Source organism: Hippopotamus amphibius, chromosome 7 (genome assembly GCF_030028045.1).
Source record: "Hippopotamus amphibius kiboko isolate mHipAmp2 chromosome 7, mHipAmp2.hap2, whole genome shotgun sequence".
Taxonomy (NCBI): domain Eukaryota; kingdom Metazoa; phylum Chordata; class Mammalia; order Artiodactyla; family Hippopotamidae; genus Hippopotamus; species Hippopotamus amphibius.
This window is the reverse complement of record NC_080192.1, coordinates 58,963,069-58,983,275: the sequence shown is the minus strand read 5'-3', so window position 1 is coordinate 58,983,275 and position 20,207 is coordinate 58,963,069. Positions and strand designations below refer to the sequence as shown.

General features: G+C 36.1%; 1 protein-coding gene across 9 annotated transcripts in view; it reads left to right on the top strand.

Annotated features, from left to right (window-relative positions):
* The window catches only part of GCFC2 (GC-rich sequence DNA-binding factor 2), a 74,732-nt gene that overhangs the window by 20,252 nt on the left and 34,273 nt on the right, over positions 1-20,207 (top strand). For 7 of the 9 annotated variants that reach the window (XR_009054842.1, XR_009054843.1, XR_009054845.1 and 4 more), the window contains exons 5-6: positions 8,289-8,404; positions 17,023-17,209. Coding sequence is in view for 5 of the 9 variants with exons in the window: in XM_057743307.1 (XP_057599290.1) it covers positions 8,289-8,404; positions 17,023-17,209 (303 nt within the window). In the remaining 4 variants the exon portion in view is untranslated. Of the gene's footprint in view, positions 1-8,288; positions 8,405-16,053; positions 16,164-17,022; positions 17,210-20,207 lie in introns of those variants that run through there. The other 2 variants (XR_009054846.1, XM_057743311.1) reach the window with 2 other exon arrangements.

Here is a 20,207-nt window from a genome sequence, read left to right as displayed (position 1 = left end):
TTTGAACTAGATGTGAGACTTGGTAAAAATTGATATGAGAAATGATGGAAACTCATGGAAAGTATAAAAACTATAGTTAAGCCAATGAGTTGACTAATTATCTGGCCCACTTCTTCACATATCCTTTCCTAAAACAGATTCTTCAGAGCCTTTTCAACATTCTAAGCATGGTGGTGATGAGATATGATGAGGCAGAGGACATTAATGTGAAATACACTGTTACAACATGTATTATCTAGGAATGCATTCCTCTGCAAGTAACAGAAAACCCAAATAATGGTGGCTTAATCAAAATTAAAAGCTTTACCTAGAAACCCACCAGCAGACTTGCATTTGCTTTCCTTTCACCGAGACTGGAGTTAGGTGGCAACTTCTATCATGAAAAACAGGTATTTGGTTTGTTGTTGTTTTTAATTTATTTTATTGAAGTACAGTTTATTTACAATATTGTGTTAATTTCCACTGTACAGAAAAGTGATTCAGTTATATATATATATACACACATTCTTTTTCTTTATGATTTATCACAAGATATTGAATATTGTTCCCTGGTCTGTAGAGTAGGACCTTGTTGATTATCCATTCTGTATGTAATAGTTTTCCATCTGCTAATCCCAAATTCCCAATTCATTCCTCCCCTACTCGCCTCCCCCTTGGTAACCACAAGTCTGTTCTCTGTGTCTGTGAGTGTGTTTCTGTTTTGTAGATAAGTTCATTTGTGTCATATTTTAGACTCCACATGTAAGTGATATCATATGATGTTTGTGTTTCTCTGACTTACTTCACTTAGAATGATAATCTCCAGGTACATCCATGTTCCTGCAAATGGCATTATTTCATTCTTTTTTATGGCTGAGTAATATTCCATGGTATGTACGTACCACATCATCTTTATCCATTCATCTGTTGATAGACATTCAGGTTGTTTCCATGTCTTGGCTATTGTGAATAGTGTTTCAGTGAACATTGGGGCACATGCATCTTTTCAGGAATTATAGTTATCTCCAGATATATGCCCAGGAGTGGGATTGCAAGATCACATGGCAACTCTATTTTTAGTTTTTTGAGGAACCTCCATACTGTTTCCACAGTGGCTGCTCCAATTTACATTACCAGCAACACTGTGGGAGGGTTCCCTTTTCTCCACACCCTCTCCAGCATTTGTTATTTGTATACTTTTTAATGATGCCCATTCTGACTGGTGCGAGGTGATACCTCATTGTAATTTTGATTTGCATTTTTCTAATAATTAACAGTGTTGAGCATCTTTTCATGTGCCTGTTGGCCATCTGTGTGTCTTTTTAGAGAAATGTCTATTTAGGCCTTCTGCCCATTTTTCGATTGGGATTTTTTGTTGTTGTTACTGAGCTGTATGAGCTGTTTGTAGGTTTTATAAATTAAGCCCTTGTTGATGGCATCATTTGCAAATATTTTCTTCCAGTCCATAGGTTGTCTTTTCTTTTTGTTTATGGTTTCCTTTGCTATGCAAAAGCTTATAAGTTTCATTAGGTCCCACTTGTTTGTTTTTGCTCCTGTTTCTGTTGCCTTGGGAGACTGACCTAAGAAAACATCGGTACGATTTATGTCAGAGAATGTTTTGCCTATGGTCTCTTGTAAGAGTTTTATGGTATCGTGTCTTATATTTAAGTCTCTTAAGCCATTTTGAGTTTATTTTTTGTGTATGGAGTAAAGATATGTTCTGACTTCATTGATTGACACATGGCTGTCCAACTTTCCCAACACCACTTGCTGAAGAGACTGTCTTTCCTCCATTGTATATTCTTACCTCCTTTATTGAAGATTAATTGACTGTAGGTGTGTGGGTTTATTTCTGGGCTCTCTATCCTTTTCCATTGATCTATATGTGTGTTTTGTGCCAGTACCATGCTGTTTTGATTACTGAAGCTTTGTAGGATTTTCTGAAGTTTGGGAGGGTTATGCTTCCAGTTTTGTTCTTTTTCCTCAGGATTGCTTTGGCAATTCTGGGTCTTTTATGGTTCCATATAAATTTTAGGATTATTTGTTCTAGTTCTGTGAAAAATGGCATGGGTTATTTGATAGGGCTCACATTAAATCTGTAGATTGCTTTTGGTAGCTTGGCCATTTTAACAATGTTAATTCTTCCAATCCAAGAGCATGGGATATCTTCCATTTCTTTAAATCATCTTCAACTTTCTTTATTAATGTTTTATAGTTTTCAGCATATGTGTTTTCACCTCCTTGGTGAGGTTTATTCCTAAGTTTTTGTTTTTGTTTTTGATGTGATTTTAAAAGGGATTGTTTATTTTTTTTTCCCTTTCTGGTATTTCATTGTTAGTGTAAAGAAATGCAGCCAATTTCTGTGTGTTCATCTTGTAGCCTGGCTACCTTGTGAATTCGTTTACCAGTTCTGATAGTTTTTCTGTGGGTCATTAAGATTTTCTATATATCATGTCATCTTCATATAATGACAGTTTTTACCTCTTCCCTTCCAATTTAGATACCTTTTATTTTTGTTTCTTGTCTGATTTCTGTGGCTAGGACTTCCAGTACTATATTGAATAGAACAGGTGAGAGTGGGTATCCTTGTCTTGATCTAGATTTTAGCAGGAAGGCTTTCAGTTTTTCACCGTTGAGTATTATATTGGCTGTAGGTTTGTCATAAATAGCTGTTTTTATGTTGAAATATGTTCTCCCATACTCAGTGTGGTAAGAGTTTTTTTATCATGAATGAATGTTTAATTTTGTCAAAGGCTTTTTCTGCGTCTATTGAGATGATCATGTAGTTTTTGTCTTTTCTGTGTCAATGTGATTTATCAAATTGATTAATTTGCATTATGTTGAACCATCCTTGTGACCCTGGGATAAATCCACCTTGGTCATGGTGTATGATCTCTTTATATGTTGTTGAATTCGGTTTGCTAGTATTTTATTGAGAATTTTTGCATGTGTATTCCTCAAAGATACTGCCCTGTAATTTTCTTTTTTTATAGTGTCTTTGTCTGGTTTTGGTATCAGGGTGGTGGTGGCTTCATAGAATGTCTTTGGGAGTGTTCCCGCCTCTTCAGTCTTTTCAGAGAGTTTGAGAAGGATCAGTATCTGTTCTTTTTTGTATGCTTGGTAGGATTCACCTGGGAAGCCATCAGGCCCGGGACTTTTGTTTGTAGGGAGTTTTTTTTATTACAGATTCTGTTTCACTTCTAATGATTGGTCTGTCTAAACTATCTATTTCTTCTTGATTCAGTTTTGGTGGGATGTTTCTAGAAACTTTCCATTTCTTCTAGGTTGTTCAGTTTGTTGGCGTATAATTGTTCATAGTGTTTGCTTATGTTTTTTTGTATTTCTGCAGTATCAATTGTGGTTTATCCTCTTTCATTTCTCATTTTGTTTATTTGATTCCTCTCTCTTTTCTTCTTGGCGAGCCTGGCTAGAGATTTGTTAATCTTGTTTATTCTTTCAAAGAACCAGTTCTTGTTTTTATTGATTTCTTTCTATTGTTTTTTTAATCCCTATTTTATTTATTTCCCCTCTGATCATTATTATTTCCTCCCTTTTGCTGACTTTGGGTTTTGTTCTTTTTCTGATTCTTTTAGGTGTTAAGTTTTTTATTTGAGATTTTTCTTATTTTTTGAGAGAGGCATGTATCACTATGAACTGCCCTGTAAGAACTGCTTTTGCTGCATCCCATAGATTTTTGTATGAATGTATTTTCATCATCATCTGTCTCAAGATATTTTTTAATTTCCTCTTTGACTTCATCATTAACCCATTGGGAATTTTTTAGTAGCATGTTGTTTAGTCTCCATGTGATCTTTTTTTTTTTTTTTTCTCATTTTTTTTTTTCTGTGGTTCATTTCAGTTTCATGCTGTTGTGGTCAGAAAAGCTGCTTGAAAAAATTTCTATACTCTTAAATTTGTTTAGGCTTGTTTTGTGTACCAATATGTGGTCAGCCCTTAGAGAATGTTCCATGTGCATGTGAAAAGGATGTGTATTGGCTTTTTGGATATAATGTCCTGAAAATTAAGTCTAAATGTTCTAGTGTATCATTGAGGCTCTGTTGCCTTATTGATTTTCTGTCTAGAAGATCTGTCCATTGATATGAGTAGCATGTTAAAGTCTCCTACTGTTGTTGTATTCCTGTCCATTTCTCCCTTTATGTCTGTTAGTATTTGTTTTATGTATTTGGGTGCTCCTGTATTGGGTGCATATATGTTGATGAATGTAATATTCTCTTCTTGTATTAACACTTTCATCATTATATAGTGTCCTTCTTTATTTTTCTTTATGCCCTTTGTTTTAAAGTTCATTTTGCCTGATATGAGTATTGCTACCCCTGCTTTCTTGTCACTTCCGTTTGCACAAATTGTCTTTTTCCATCCCCTCGCTTTCAGGATATGTGTCCTTCACCCTAAAGTGGGTCTCTTGTAGGCAGCAATTGTAGGCTCTTGTTTTTGCTTTTTGTTTTTTCTTTTTAAACATATGTATTTATTTATTTATTGGCTGTGTTGGGTCTTCGTTGCTGCACGTGGGCTTCCTCAAGTTGCAGTGAGCGGGGGTCACTATTGTGGTGCACAGGCTCCTCGTTGTAGTGGCTTTTCTTGTTGTGGAGCACAGGCTCTATGCATGCAGGCTTCAGTAGTTGCAGGACACAGGCTCAATAGTTGTGGCTCATGGGCTCTAGAGCACAGGCTCAGTAATTGTGGCACACGGGCTTAGTTGCTCCATGGCACGTGGGATCTTCCTGGAGCAGGGATTAAACTGTGTCCCCTGCATTGGCGGGAGGATTCTTAACCACTGCGCCACCTAGGAAGTCCTGTAGGCTCTTGTTTTTTTTATCCAGTCTGCCACTCAGTGTCTTCTTTTTTTTTTTTTTTTTTTAATTTTATTTATTTATTTATTATTTTTGGGGGGGTACACCAAGTTCAATCATCTGTTTTTATACACATATCCCCATCAGTCTTTTGATTGCAGCATTTAGTCCATTGACATTTAAGGTAATCATTGATAGATATGTACTTATTGCCATTTTTAACCTTGTTTTCCAGTTGATTTTGTATTTCTTCTTTGTTCCTTTCTTTTTGTTTTTCCTTTTGCGGTTTGATGATTTTCTTTTGTATTGTGCTTGTTCTCTTCCTTTTGGTTTTTGTGAATCTGTTGTATGTTTTTGATTTGTGGTCACCCATACCACAAGTATGTTCACCCATTACTATATCTACTTGCTTTAGACTATTAGTCATAGAGGCTCAAACACATTCTAAAATTTAAAGATCTACTTTTTTTTCTCTCCTACCCAACATTTTATGATTTTGATGCCCTCTTTTACATCTTCATGTTTATCCTTTTATCATCACTTTCACAAAAATGTTTTTGTTTTTAATTTAATCTGTGTACTGAATTATTTCAGTGATTTACTTTCCATTTTTCATTTTCTCTTTTCTATGGGTTATTGCTTCTTTTCTATTTAAAGAAGGCCTTTTATTATTTCTTTTAGTATAGGTTTAGTATTGCTGCTGTTCTTTTACTTTTTGCTCTTCTGAGAAATTCTATCTCTTTCCTTCTATTCTAAATGATAATTTCCTGGGTAGAGTATCCTAAGTTGAAGATTTTTTCCTTTCAGGACTTTGAATATATCTTGCCACTCCCTTCTGACCTGCAACATTTTTTATAGAGAAATCAGGTAATAGCCTTATGCGGGTTCCCTTGTAATTAACTCTTATTCTCTTGCTGCCTTTAGAATCCTTTCTTTAACTTTTGCCATTTTAATCATAATATGTCTTGGGGTAGGTCTGCTTGGGTTCATCTTGCTTGGGACCTTCTGTGCTTCCTGTACCTAGATATCTATTTTCTTCTTTACATTTGGTAGGTTTTCAGCCATAATTTCTTCAAATACATTTTCAACCCCCTTTTGTCTTTCTTCCCCTCTGGAATTCCTATTATGCATAGATTGGCATGCTTTGTATTATCCCATAGCTCCCTTGTGTTGCTTTCACTTTTTTCATTTGGCTTTCTGTCTGCTCCTCTGTTTGCATGATTTCCATTATTCTGTCTTCCAGAACACTTATTCATTCCACATTATTCAGTCTCGTGTTTATTGCCTTTAGCTCAGCTTTTATTTTGGCAAGTGAGTTTTCTCATTTTTCTTGGCCTGTTTTTCTAGTTTCTAGTTCCTTTTTTACAGTAATCTGCATTTCAGTTGATAGCCTTCCTTAATTCCTTCAGTATTTTCATTATCTCCCTTTTGAAATCAATGTCTATTAGACTGAAGAGGTCTGCTTCACAGTTTGTTTTTTCAGGGCAATTCTCTTGATCTTTTTAAGTGATTCTTCTGCTTCATTTTACTTATATTTTTTTACTCTGAGTTTAGGAGAAACAGTATTCTACTGTGATCTTGGGGGGCCATTTTTATGTGTGAATGTCCCTGTGTAGCCTGCGTGGGTTTAGTATTTTTGGTGGGAAGGCTGTTTTTAGTATGGATGCTTCTTTCCTTAGTGTGTGTTGGCCGTTATCAGCTTGACAGCAGGTGTGACTAGTGTTGTGATGACCTGGGCCTGCACTGAATGTGGAGCAGAGCTTCCTCTTTGCTCTATGGTTGTCACAGCCCTGTTGGGGACAGAGTCTACTCCCTAGTCATTGGAGTACAAGCCCCTAGATCCTTTTCTGATGTGCGCTGTGAGCTAGGTTGAATTGGAGCACTTCCAGTGGGAAAGGAGCCACTGCGTATTCCTACCAGAGCTATCCACTGCTGAGTGCTCTCCGTAGTGTCACCTGAAACCCATTGTGCGGGCTCACAAAGTACACTGTTGTTGGCATGCCCTCAGCCCCACCTCAACTGTGGGAATGCAGTCAGTAGGCCTTGGTGTCTCTCAGGCCCTGTGTTTACAAAGCCTCCAGCGCAAATCAACCAGTGCAGATCCGCTGAAGTCAGGTACCATAACCGCAGTAGTTGCATGCCTGGACCTGCCATGGGAGCTATGGAAGAAACTCAGACCCTGGCCCAGCTTCCATGTGCATGTGCCCACAGAGCCCACAGTTGCTAAGGCCAGACCCATCAGAGCTGCAGGAACACCCGTTGTTCATTCAGGTGTCCTGTAGTCACTAAGTTTACAAAGCCAGTGGCAGTGGCTTAAATCCACGGATCACACAGCCACGGGGAGATGGCTCAGATTTCAGCCCCACTTCTTAAGTTATGTGGCCCCTGGTGATCAACTCTGATTTCAGCCCCACCTCTACTTGTGAGCAATCCACTGGCACTTGCACGCTCCCAGAGCTCATAGAGGTGGTGCCAAACCAGCTGAAAGTGTGCAGAGAAAGAAGCTGCTGTGGCACCCCACCTTCCCTTCACTAGCATGCACATTCACAGTGGGATTTCAGCGGCAGCCCCACTCCCACTGTGAGCATGCAAAGTGTGAGGCTTCTGTGGCAGGCATCACCCCTCCTTTCTCATGCCCCCAACAGTGATGCTTCGCTTCAGTGGTGGGCCCAGCTTCTTCCACACACACCCACCAGTTGCCACCGTACCACACTCCAGCCCCTTCTGGCTGTCTCCACACAGCCAGCCCCAGTCCTCTCCCTGAGTCTGTTGTGGCGTATCAGCCCCCAGCCCCCATGCACACCAGCAGATGCACATCTTGGCTTGGGGAGTGCAGGGCAGTGGCCCAAACCATCTGTTCTGGTCTCTCTGTTCTGCCTTCTGCACACAGGCTGCTGTGCTCTCCTCCAAGCCTCTGAAGCTCCCTTTCTGTCCCAGCTGAGGGGGCTTCCCATGGTGTGGGAACCTTTTCCCCTTTCATGGCTCCCTCCCAGGGACAGAGGTCCCATCCTGCTTCCTTTTTTTCTTTTTTCTCTTTCATCCTACCCAGTTACATGGAGATCTTACTTGCACTTTTAGGTTCTGAGATCTGCCAGGTTCAGTAGGTTTTCTGAGAGAATTGTTCCACAGAGATGTATTACTTACGGGCAGAGATAAGCTCCACATCCTTCTACTCTGCCATCTTGATTGGAAACTCCAGCATTTGGTTTTTTGAGAGTATATTAGGTCATAAACAGAACTAGCTTTAAAAACACTGAGAACCAAACTTTTGTGAAAAATAAGATTTTGTAATTTGCCTCTTACATGTGAATTTAAAGTTCTAAAATTTTAAAACTGTGTGATAATCTTAAAAACATTTTATTACAACCATGAAAAATGTCAGAGGCGTGGACTTTTGAACTGTTGAGACCTTGGTGTATCCAGTCTGTTTTCATACTGTGAGTATTTGTTAAGACTAGTGAGTGCTGAAAACCACACAAGTTTTCGTGTTGTTTTTAGGGACAAGACATAGACCTTTCTCGTAGCAGAGAGTCTCACACAGTGAAGAAATTTGATGTTTCCATTTCATTTCCTCCAATAAATTTAGAAATTATAAAGACGCAACTAAGTACTAGGTAAGTAATATTAATTTTAAAGTTTATATTTGTCAGACATTTAATAGTGAAAAAATTAACACTATAATCTTTTTAACTATTAACTGCTAATATTAAATTAATAGGAAAAAAATTAGCATCACCTGTGTTGACACACCAACATAACTGGTTTCCCTTTTTGTGTATGTCTTTTAGTGTTTATAATAGATATATATCATATAGTTAAAATCAGTGAATAATATCAAGTTCTGCTTTTTTTACTTAGTATTTTCATTGGCATTTATCTGCATTGTTAAATAGCCTTTAGTTTTTAAAAATAATATGTCAGGAGTGATGGCAGCAAGAGGCCAGAATAAGAAGCCCCAGACCTTGTTGCCACACAGAGGTACCAACTTAACAACAACATACTGTCCAGAAAGCCCTTATGAGTACTCCATGAATCAGGAGGTTGTAGTACCCCAGGCAAACTCAAAGCCCAGAGTAGCCGCATTGTCATGGGTAAGAAAAGCCATTTCGTTCCAGCTGCATCTAGCCCCTCTCACAAGACAGCACTGCTTTCGATGGAGAGAAAAAACCCAACTCATAGCTTCTCCATTGGGAGGGAAAAGGAAGAGTGGAACATATATTCTATCTTTTGGAGGTACTGCCCAAGGGGCTTGTTTCTACCTTGTCTGTCTCAGAGCATTGTGGAGAAACCAACATACATTAGATGCCCAAGGGCCACACAGGACAAGAAGGAGCTAAGCAGCCTGTTGCAGAGCCAGAAAGCCTGGAGTACTACAAACACCAGAGGGACCAAGACACTACAAAATCCTGAGAAAGAAACTCACAGAGCTCTTTAATTGGAAGATTTCATTTAGAAGCTCAGAGAATATGCATCCCCCATGAAAGGTTTGAGAAGACACTCTTCCCCACACAGCACCACTGGGAATCTCCAGCCAGACTGATTGAAATGCACTTAAGGGAAACAGCTTCATATGGGGGAGAAATTCCCCTTAAGTGCATTTTCAAATACACAAAACACAGCAAAAAGATAACCAGACACATAGAGAAACGAGGAAGTATGGCCCAATCAAAGGACCAGAATTAATCTCCAGAATCAAAAGAAACAGAGGTCTTTAAAATACCTGACAGAGAATTCAGAATAATCCTTTTAAAGAAGCCTAATGGGCCGTAAGAGCACAGATGAGTAAAGAAGTCAGGGAACAGATACATGAGCAAGGTTGCAACACCAACAGAGATGGAAACTGTAAAAAAGAACCAGAGGTTCTGGAGCGGAAAATACAATAACTGCACTGAAAAGTTCACTAAAGGTAGCAGACCCTATCAAGCAGAAAAAACATGTGACCTCAAAGAGTGGTCATTTGCAATTACCAAGTCAGAGTAACAAAAAGAAGAAAGAATGAAGAAAAGTAAAGAAGGTCTAAGGGATTTATGTGATGTTATCAAGCAAAACAACATGTACCTTATGGGAATCCAAGAAGGAGGAGAGTAGCAGAATGGGACAGACAGCTTATCTGAAGATGTAATGGCCAAAGACTTTCCAGCCTGAGGAAGGAAATGGGCATTCAGCTTCAGAAAGTTAAAAGGACTCCAACAAGGATGAACTAAAAGAGGCTTACGCTAAGGCACATTATAGTCAAACTTTCTAGATACAAAGAAAGAATTTTAAAACCCTTAAAACAAAAGCATCTCATCATGTACAAGAGTGCCCTGTAAGCTTAAAAGGAGACTTCTCAATAGAAAGGAACAAAATCAGGACTATAGGGAGGATGCTTTAACACCTCAAAACAAAGTTTCTGCAGAGTGTTGGCAGTGTGGGCAAAAGTGTGCAGACATGCATCTTCATGCACAATCACAACGCCCTTAGATAGCAATCCTCTGTGTTTAATCCAAAGTTTAGGCTTCAGCTCTTCAATAAACATCTCATTGTAATAAGCACTGTTGATTGTTGAACATTTTTCCTGATAATGTCCCAATACTGGCACTTGAGAATCCCAGAAAACTGTAAGCATCAATTTTTCAGCTGATGGTTGACTTTTTAACTTTTTCTTGGTCAGCAATTGAGGATGTTTCCATTCCATACTCTGCCGTTTACTCTCAGGCTCATAGGGGTGAATCCATGTCTCATCACCAGTAATGATTCTCTTTAAGAAACTTTCAACTTCCTTAGAGTATCAGTCCAAATTTTGTTTGCAGATATCCAAATGCTTCTGTTTATGCTGTTCCATGAGTTGTTTCATTACCCATCTCACACAAACTTTTTGAAAACTTTTTGAGTCTGTCATGGATTACTTTGTTTTGAGGTGTTAAAGCATCCTCCCTATAGTCCTGAGCTTGCTCCATCAGACTTTCACCTGTTTGGTCCCCTAAAAGCAGCCCTACGAGGATGAAAATGCAGTTCTGATGAAGAAGTGCATGTGTGGCCTGCAGCTCAGCCTAAAACATTTTTTAATGAGGGAATACAAAAGCTTGTTGACAGTTGGACAGAGTGTATTGAAAAGCAAGGAGATTATGTCAAAAAGTGATGTAAATTTCTTTTCTAAAAGTTAATTAAAATAGATTCTACAGCCAGAGTGCAAATAATTTTTGATTTACCCTCGTAGATTTAAGGGTGCATCTAGAATGAAAGTGAAACGATTGCAAAAAGATTCCATGAAAACAGTAACAAAAGAGAAGGAGTGGCATTACTTAGAGAAAAGGATTTTAAGTTAAAAACTACAAGAGACAAAGAAGGACATTATATAATATAAAAAGATCAATTTATTGGGAAAATGTAGCAATTATATATATATGTACCCAACATTAGAGCACCTAAGTATATAAAACAAATATTGACAGAGCTGAAGGGAGAAATAGCAGTCCAATAATAGAATGAGACTTCAGTATCACACTTTTGAATAATTGATAAAATAGTTGTTAAGGAAACAGTGATCTTGAACAAAGCTAAATGAACCTAACAAACATACAGAATGTTCCACCCAATAGCAGCAAAATATACTTTCTTTTCAAGCACAAAGAGCATACTCTGCAGGATAGTTCCCGCATTAGGTCACAAACAAGTCTTAACAAATTTAAGGTTGAAATCATATCTTTTCCAAGCACAGTGCAGTGAGACTAGAAACCAGTGATGGAAAGGAAAAGGGAAAATTCACAAATGTGTGGAAACTAAATACACTCTTGAATCAGCAGTGTACCAAAGAAGAAATCAAAGTGGACACTATAAATTATGTTGAGGCAAATGAAAACAGAAACACAAAAAGCAGCAAAAGCAGTACTAAGAGGGAAGTTTATAGCAAAAAGCACGTTAAAAAGGAAGAAAGATATCAAATCAACAACCTAACTGTACCTCAACAAACTGAAAAAGAAACAGAGCCCAGAGTTATCAGAAAGAAGGAAATAGTAAAGATCAGAGCAGAAATTAACAAAATAGTAGAAAAACAACTGAAGAAAAATCAAAACTGAGAGTTGTGGGTTTTTTTTAAGATCAGAAAAATTGACAAACCCTTATGTAGGCCAAGTGAAAAAGGGAATAGTTTCAAATAACAAAAATAGGAAAGAGGAACCATAACAACAAATGCCACAGAAACTAAAAGAATCATAAGATATTACTCTGACCAATTATATACCAAAAATCTAGATAACCAAGGAGAAATGGATCAATTTCAAGAAACATATAGCCTACCAAGAATGATTTATAAAGAGGTGAAAAATTTGAACAAACCTGTTACTAGTAAGGAGATTGAATTAGTAGTCAAAAACCTGCCCAACAAAGAAAAGCCCAGGACAGATGGCCTTACTGGCTGATTCTACCAAACATTTAAAAGTGAATTAACACCATTCCTTCTCAAACCCTTCCAAAAAACTGAAGAGAAGATAACATTCCCAAACTCATTCTGTGAGGTCAGCATTACCCTGATCCCAGACAAAGATAGTACAAGAAAAGGAAATTAATAAGCCAGTATTCCTGATAAATGTTGATGTAAAAGTCCTCAACAAAATACTAGCAGACATAATTAACAACACAGTAAAGGGATTATACACCATGACCAAGTGGGATTTATTCCTGGAATACAAGATGACTCGTAAAATCAGTGTGATACACCATATTAACAGGATGAAGGGCAAAACCACATGGTCATCTCAATTGATACAGAGAAAGCCTTTGACCAAATTAAGCACGCTTTCACAATAGAAACACTCACCCAGCTAGGAATAGGAGGAAATTACTTGAATATAATAAAGACCATATATGAGTAGCCTACAGCTAACATCATATTCAGTGGTGGAAAACTGAAAGCCTTCCCTGTAAGATCAGGAACAAGGCAAGGATGCCTGTTCTTGTCAATTCTATTCAACAAAGTATTGGAAGTCCTAGCCAGAGAATTCAGGCAAGTAAAAATAAAATGAAATAAAAAACATCTGAATAGGAAAGGAAGAAGTAAAATTATCTCTGTTCACAAATGATATGATCTTATATGTAGGAAAGCCTGAAGACTACGCTTACACACACACACACAGACACACACACACACACATCCTGTTAGTGCTAATAAACAAATTTAGCAAATTGCAGAATGAAAAAATCAACAAACAAAAATCAGTTGTTTTTATGCACTAACAATGAAGAGTCCAAAAATGTGTATTTAGAAAACACTCATTTACAATATCATTAGAAAGAATAAACTTAGGAATTAACTTAGTCAAGGAGGCAAAAGATTTGTACACAAAAAATTAGAAAACATTGCTGAAAGAAATTGAAGACATAAATGGAAAGACATCCCATGTTCATGGATTAGAAAAATTAATATTGTTAAAATGTCCATATTACCCAAAGCAATCTATGGATGCAGTGCATTCTCTATCAAAATCTTAATGCCATTTTTTGAAGACATAGGAAAAAAATCCTAAAATTAATCTGGAACCTCAAAGGACCCAAGAAAGAAAAAGCACAGGCAACAAAAGCAAGAATAGACAGGTGGAACTACATCAAACTAAAAAATTTCTGCCTAGCAAAGGAAATAATCAACTGATTGAAAAGGCAACCAATGGAATAGGGGATAATATTTGCAAACCAAATATATGATGCTGTTAATACCCAAAATATGTAAGTAGCTCATTTAACTCAACAACAAGCTATCCAACTGAAAACTGGGCAAAGGACTGGAATAGACATTTCTCAAAGAAGACATACAGATGACTAATAAACATGAAAAGATGCTCAACATCAGTAATCATCAGGGAATTACAGATCATGACCACACTGAGCTATCACCTCATACCCATTAAAATGGCCACTATGAAAAATGCAGAAATTGACTAGTGTTGTCAAAGGTATAGAGAAAAGGGAACTCATACACTGTTGGTGGGAATGTAAAATAATGGTGCAGGTACTATGGAGAATAATTTCCAAAAAAGTTAAAAATAGATTTGCCATGTGATCCAGCGATCCAACTTTTGGATATAGAGCCAAAAGAATTCAGAAGAAAACAGTTCGAGATATTTGCACATTATAGCACTGTTTACAATAGCTTAGAGGTAGGAGCAACCTAAACTTCCATCAGCAGATGAATGGATAAAGATGACGTGGCATTGACATACAATGGAATATTATCAGTGGTAAAAAAAGGAAGAAATCCTGTCATGCCACAGCATGAATGCACCTTGAGGACTAAGTGAAATAAGCCAGTTACAAAAAGTTAAATACTATAAAATTCTATTTATATGAGGTGTCTGAAGTAGTCATACTCTTAGAAACTGAAAGTAGAATGGTGGTTGCCAAGGGTGAGGGGAAATGGGGAGTTGCTGACCAGTGAGTATAGAGTTTCAGTTCAGCAAGATGAAAAAGTACAGATCTGTTGCACAACAATGTGTATATCGTTAATACTACTGGTTTAAAATGGTTAAGATTATAAGTTTTGTTATATGTTTTTGACTACAATAAAAAATAATAAGCATATTAGTAATATTTTGTTCATCCATATAGTTAGTACATCACAGTTGATTTCTGTATTGGACATTGACATTTTGACTTCTAAACTTGTCTGTTATAAACAATGCTACAGGTTATGAACATTTTGTTCCTGTAAATCATTTAAACTGTTATATTATTTCTTAAGATAAATTTCCAGGGAAAGTTAACTGTAGCAAAAGTTAGGCATATTTTTATGGTTCCTGATACAATACATTTTGAAAGCACAGCTAACCATTATCTATTCCTATTAATAGTTATGTCTCAAATAGTATTAATCTCACGTTTATAAGTGGTAGTTTTTGTTAAAAATAAGGCAAACCCCGTGATAGGTTGTTGTTTTATTTTAAATATTTATATATTTTCTGTTTTACTACTCAGGATCTAGTGTGCATCTTTAGATATATGAAAGAATAAGTTGTGACAGTAAAAGTCCAGTTAGTAGTCCTTAAAACATTTAATACAAGGAGAGAGCTTGGTTCTCCTGCTGCCAAAGCAAGTATTCTTAAAGAACGTTTTCATTCCCTTTTTTTTTTTTTAATACCTGGGAATTTTTTTCTAATACCTTGGAATAGGTTCAGAATTTCCTCCCCCTGCATCTTTTGTATAAATCAGGTTTAAAGTAGCTGCATTCCTTGATCACATTGCAACTAAAATATGTTGGTCATAGTTCATTTAAATAGTTTGATGCAGTAAAGGACCCTTTTGTAACATTTTATTGTGGAATAAATATATGAAAATTTTAGATGTACCATTTTTTAGATTTCAGGTTATTTCTGTATTCTAGGAGGCTGGCAAACTACCAGCATACTGCCTGTTTTTGTAAATAAGGTTTTATTGAAACACAGCCTGCTTGTGCATTTATGAATTGCCTATAGCGGCTTTCATGCTGCAACAGAAAATGGAGGAGTTACAACAGCAGCCATCGAGCTTCCAAAGCCCAAAATGTTTACTGTCTGCCCCTTTACAGAAAAAGTTTGCCAGCCTTTATTCTAGGTCATGGTTCACCAGTAGTGATACTAAATGATTGTCTTCATTAAAGATGTTTTCCAGTAGTGATATTAAATGATTGTCTTGATTAGAGATGATTTTTGTAATATTTTCACTATCATTTACTCTCCTGATATAAAGCTAGAATTGTAGAGTGCATCTAGAATTGCATATATCTCAGAACTTTTTTTTTGAGATTGTGTTTGAGAGAATTGTCTTGCATGAGTAATAGAAGAGAAAAAAAGATAGCAGACCACTGATATAGATCAGCATTTCACTTAATCCAGATAAGTGTTATTTTTAACTTTAGTGTACTTTCTTTTTTTATTAATGGGGTTCTTCATTTTAAAAGAAAATGTATTCTTATGGTTTAAAGACAAAAAAGTCAAACAGTACAAAAGTTTATTACAGAGAAAAGGAAGTCACCTTCACTAGAGGAAACCATTACTATCAGTTTCCTATGTTTCGTTACAGAAGTAGTGTGTATGTCTATGTAAGTACATATGTACTTATATATTGCCCCATTTTTAAAACAAAATTGAAGCACACTTATATACCCTGTTCCATACGTTGTTTTTTCCTATATGTACTTACACTTTTACTGCTATAACCAGTAATACTATACCTAATTAAAGCATTTTGTTAATGATGCTTGCTATACATCATTATCTTTATTTATTTCTTAACTGTCTCTGTTTTTTATATAAAGCAAGGAAAGACTTTGAAAGACAAATGCAATAGTCATTGTTCCAGGGAAACTTGAGAAGAGGACATTTGGCCTAAGCAAGTGCTTGCAAATGAATTTTCATTATAGATGAGGTTAGCAAGTTTTAATTTTTTTAAATTGTTTGATTCAAGTTCAATTATTATGAATTTGTTGTTTAATTTGTAGTTAATTCTCTAATTCTAATGTGCTCATAGTGTCAAATATTAGTGTAAAACACATTCCAGACTTTTTTTAAGTGTTTCTTATTCCCCCATTGGCATGTATATGCAAGTGAATTTTAGAAGATAAGCAGATGTTGAATTATATAAGGTTTTTTTTATGTTGCATCACTTGATATATGTGATATTCACAAAAGCTGAAAGAAACTGGGCTGTCTGAACACCAGCAGAGCAGTATAGGGGCTACAGCAACAACAGAGGCAATGAAATGTGCCCTGCGCCTCAACGAACAGCAAATTCTAATGACATATAAAACAGAAACGATTATGAATCACAAAACAAATTATACCAAATCATAACATGCTCAGATGGTTTTAATAGCAGCTCAGATACCCATATTCCAAGGAAGACCACAGACTGATCTAACAGTAACTCCACATGGACTCCTTTGTTTCAAATATAAGACCAGTGATTATTCCAGGAACTCACCTAGTTTATAAATTCTAATCAGTCCACACTTATTGACTTCTCCTCTAAAACTACCTTATGATTAGCTCCAGCACCTAAAAACCTAAGTGTCCTTTCCTACCTTTCCCTTTGAAACCTTTTATCTTGGTGTTCTCCTCTGATCCACAAGTCTTATACATCCAGGTTTTTAGTATTGTCAGTTTCCTTGGTGATCTTTGTAAGGTAGCTTTGAAAAAATTTTCATTAGACTGCTACTTACTGTAATAGAAGTAAAAGTTTATAATATAAAGCAATTCTTATTTATTTTTATTTTATATTTATTTAGATTAGCAGGACTACAGGATACTCACCGCTCACACCTGAGGGAATATGAAAAGTATATACAAGACATCAGGAGCTCAAAGAGTACCATCCAGAACCTAGAGAATTCATCAAATCAAGCTCTAAATTTAAAATTCTATAAAAGCATGAAAGTTTATGTGGAAAATTTAATTGACTGTCTTAATGAAAAGGTACGTGGCTATAAATACTTAATCATTTCCTTTTTATAGAGAAATTCCCTTACCATGTGATTTTTTTAAAAGTCTAAATCCTATAACTAAATATTTCGTCTAGGGTTCTTCCTACACATTTTTGACATACTGGAATATTAAGTATTGCTTTAATGTTGGACAGTTAGGTGTTTTTTGTAATTATTTTGCAACTTATAAATAGCAGTATAAATTTTTCAAATTCCATCTATTTAAGAAAAATTTCTAGAAAGTGAATTAAGTGAAAAGGTATAAATATTTTTAAGGCTTATGAAACATTGTTAAATTATCCCGGAGAAAGATTGTGTCAATTTCTAGTTTACTACATTAAAAAACGGTTTTTGTTTTTACATGCTTATTTTTATCTCAAATGCTTTGTTTTGTTGACACATGTAATTTTTCTTTTTCTGAATTCTTTGTGTCCTTTGCCCTGCTATCTTCTCGGTTTGTACCAAGAGTTTGGTTTTCTTTCCCCCCTTTTTTTTTTCCCAGTATATGATGAATAGTTCTTTATTGCTTAAAAATTTGAGTGCTGTATTCTATTTGATGTAGGTAAACGTTCCACTTTGTTTTGTCTTTTGATTTTGTTTGCAGTGGTTTTTTGACATTAGATGTGGTTTTTTATTTTATTTTATTTCTTTATTGAAGTACAGCTGACTTACAGTGTGTTAGGTCCTGGTGTGCAGCAGAGTGATTCAGTTATGTACATGCATGTTCTTTTTCATATGCTTTTCCATTGTGGTTTATCACAGGATATTGAATATAGTTCCCCGTGATACACAATAGGACCTGATTGTTTATTTTATGTGTAGTAGTTTGTATCTACTACTCCCAAACTCCTAATTTATCCCTCCCTCACCCCCTTTCCCCTTTGGTAACCATAAATTTGTTTGTTGAGTCTGGTTCTGTTTTGTAAATAAGTTCATATATATCATATTTTAGATTCCACATATAAGTGATATCATGTCGTATTTGTCTTTCTCTTTGTAACTTAATTCACTTAGTATGACAGTGTCTAGATCCATCCATGTTGCTGCAGATGGCATTATTTCATTCTTTTTAAGGGCTAATATTCCATTCTATATTTATAACACGTCTTCTTTATTTATCCATTTGTCAGTGGACAAACTATATGGATGAACAAAATATTACTAATATGCTTATTATTTTTTATTGTAGTCAAAAATGTATAGGTACTTGGTTCATCAGTACCATTTTTTTAGATTCCATATATATGCAGCACATTATGGTATTTGATTATCTCTTTCTGTCTTACTTCACTCTACATGACAGACTCTAGGTCCATCCACCTCACTACGATTAACTTAATTTCATTCCTTTTTACAGCTGAGTAATATTCCATTGTATATGTATGCCATGTCTTCTTTATCCATTCATCTGTTGATGGGCATTTAGGTTGCCTCCATGTCCGGGCTATTGTAAATAGTGCTGCAATGAACATTTTGGTACATGCATCTTTTTGAATTATGGTTTTTGCAGTATGCTCAGTAATGGGATTGCTGGGTCATATGGTAGTTCTGTTTTTAGTTTTTTTCAGGAATCTCCATACTTTTCTCCATAGTGGCTGTATCATTTTACATTCCCACCAACAGTGCAGAAGGATTCCCTTTTCTCCGCACCCTCTCCAACATTTATTGTTTGTAGATTTTTTGATGATGGCCATTCTGACTGGTGTTAGGTGATATGATACATCATTATAGTTTTGACTTTCATTTCTCTAATGATTAATGATGTTCAGCATCTTTTCATGTGACTCTTGGCCATCTGTATATCTTCTTTGGAGAAATGTCTAGGTCTTCTGACCATTTTTGATATTGAGCTGCATGAGCTGCTTGTATATTTTGGAAATTAATCCTTTGTCAGTTGCTTCATTTGCAGATATTTTCTCCCATTTTGAGGGTTGTCTTTTTGTGTTGTTTATGTTTTCCTTTGGTGTGCAAAAACTTTTAAGTTTCATTAGGTCCCATTTGTTTATGTTTGTTTTTATTTCCATTATTCTAGGATGTCGGTCAGAAAGGATCTTGCTTTAATTTATGTCATAGAGTGTTCTGTGTTTTCCTCTAAGAGTTTTATAGTGTCTGGCCTTACATTTAGGTCTTTCATCCATTTTGAGTTTATTTTTGTGTATGGTGCTAGGGAGTGTTCTAATTTCATTCTTATAATGTAGCTGTCCAATTTTCCCAGCACCACTTATTGAAGAGGCTGTCTTTTCTCCATTGTGTGTTCTTGCCTCCTTTCTCAAAGGTAAGGTGACCATATGTATGTGGGTTTATCTCTGGGCTTTCTGTCCTGTTCCATTGATCTATATTCCTGTTTTTGTGCCAGTACCATAGTGTCTTGATTACTGTAGCTTTGTAGTATAGTCTGAAGTCAGGGAGCTTGATTCCTCCAGCTCCGTTTTTTCTTCTCAAGATTGCTTTGGCTATTCGGGGTCTTTTGTGTTTCCATCTAAATTGTATAATTTTTTGTTCTAGTTCTGTGAAAAATGCCATTGGTAATTTGATAGAGATTACATTGGATCTGTAGATTGTTTTGGGTAGTATAGTCATTTTCACAGTGTTGATTCTTCCCATATAAGTATATGGCATATCTCTCCATCTGTTTGTATCGTCTTTGATTTCTTTCATCAGTGTCTTATAGTTTTCTGAGTGCAGGTCTTTTACCTCCTTGGTTAGGTTTTTATTCCTAGGTATTTTATTCTTATTGTTGCAATGGTAAATGAGATTGTTTCCTTAATTTCTCTTTCTGATATTTCATTGTTAGTGTATAGGAATGCAAGAGATTTCTGTGCATTAATTTTGTATCCTGCTACTGTACCAAATTCTTTGATTAGCTCTAGTAGTTTTCTCTTAGCATCTTTAGGATTTTCTATATGTCATGTCATCTGCCAACAGTGACAGTTTTACTTCTTTCCAATTTGGATTCCTTTTGTTTCTTTTTCTTCTCTGATTGCTGTGGC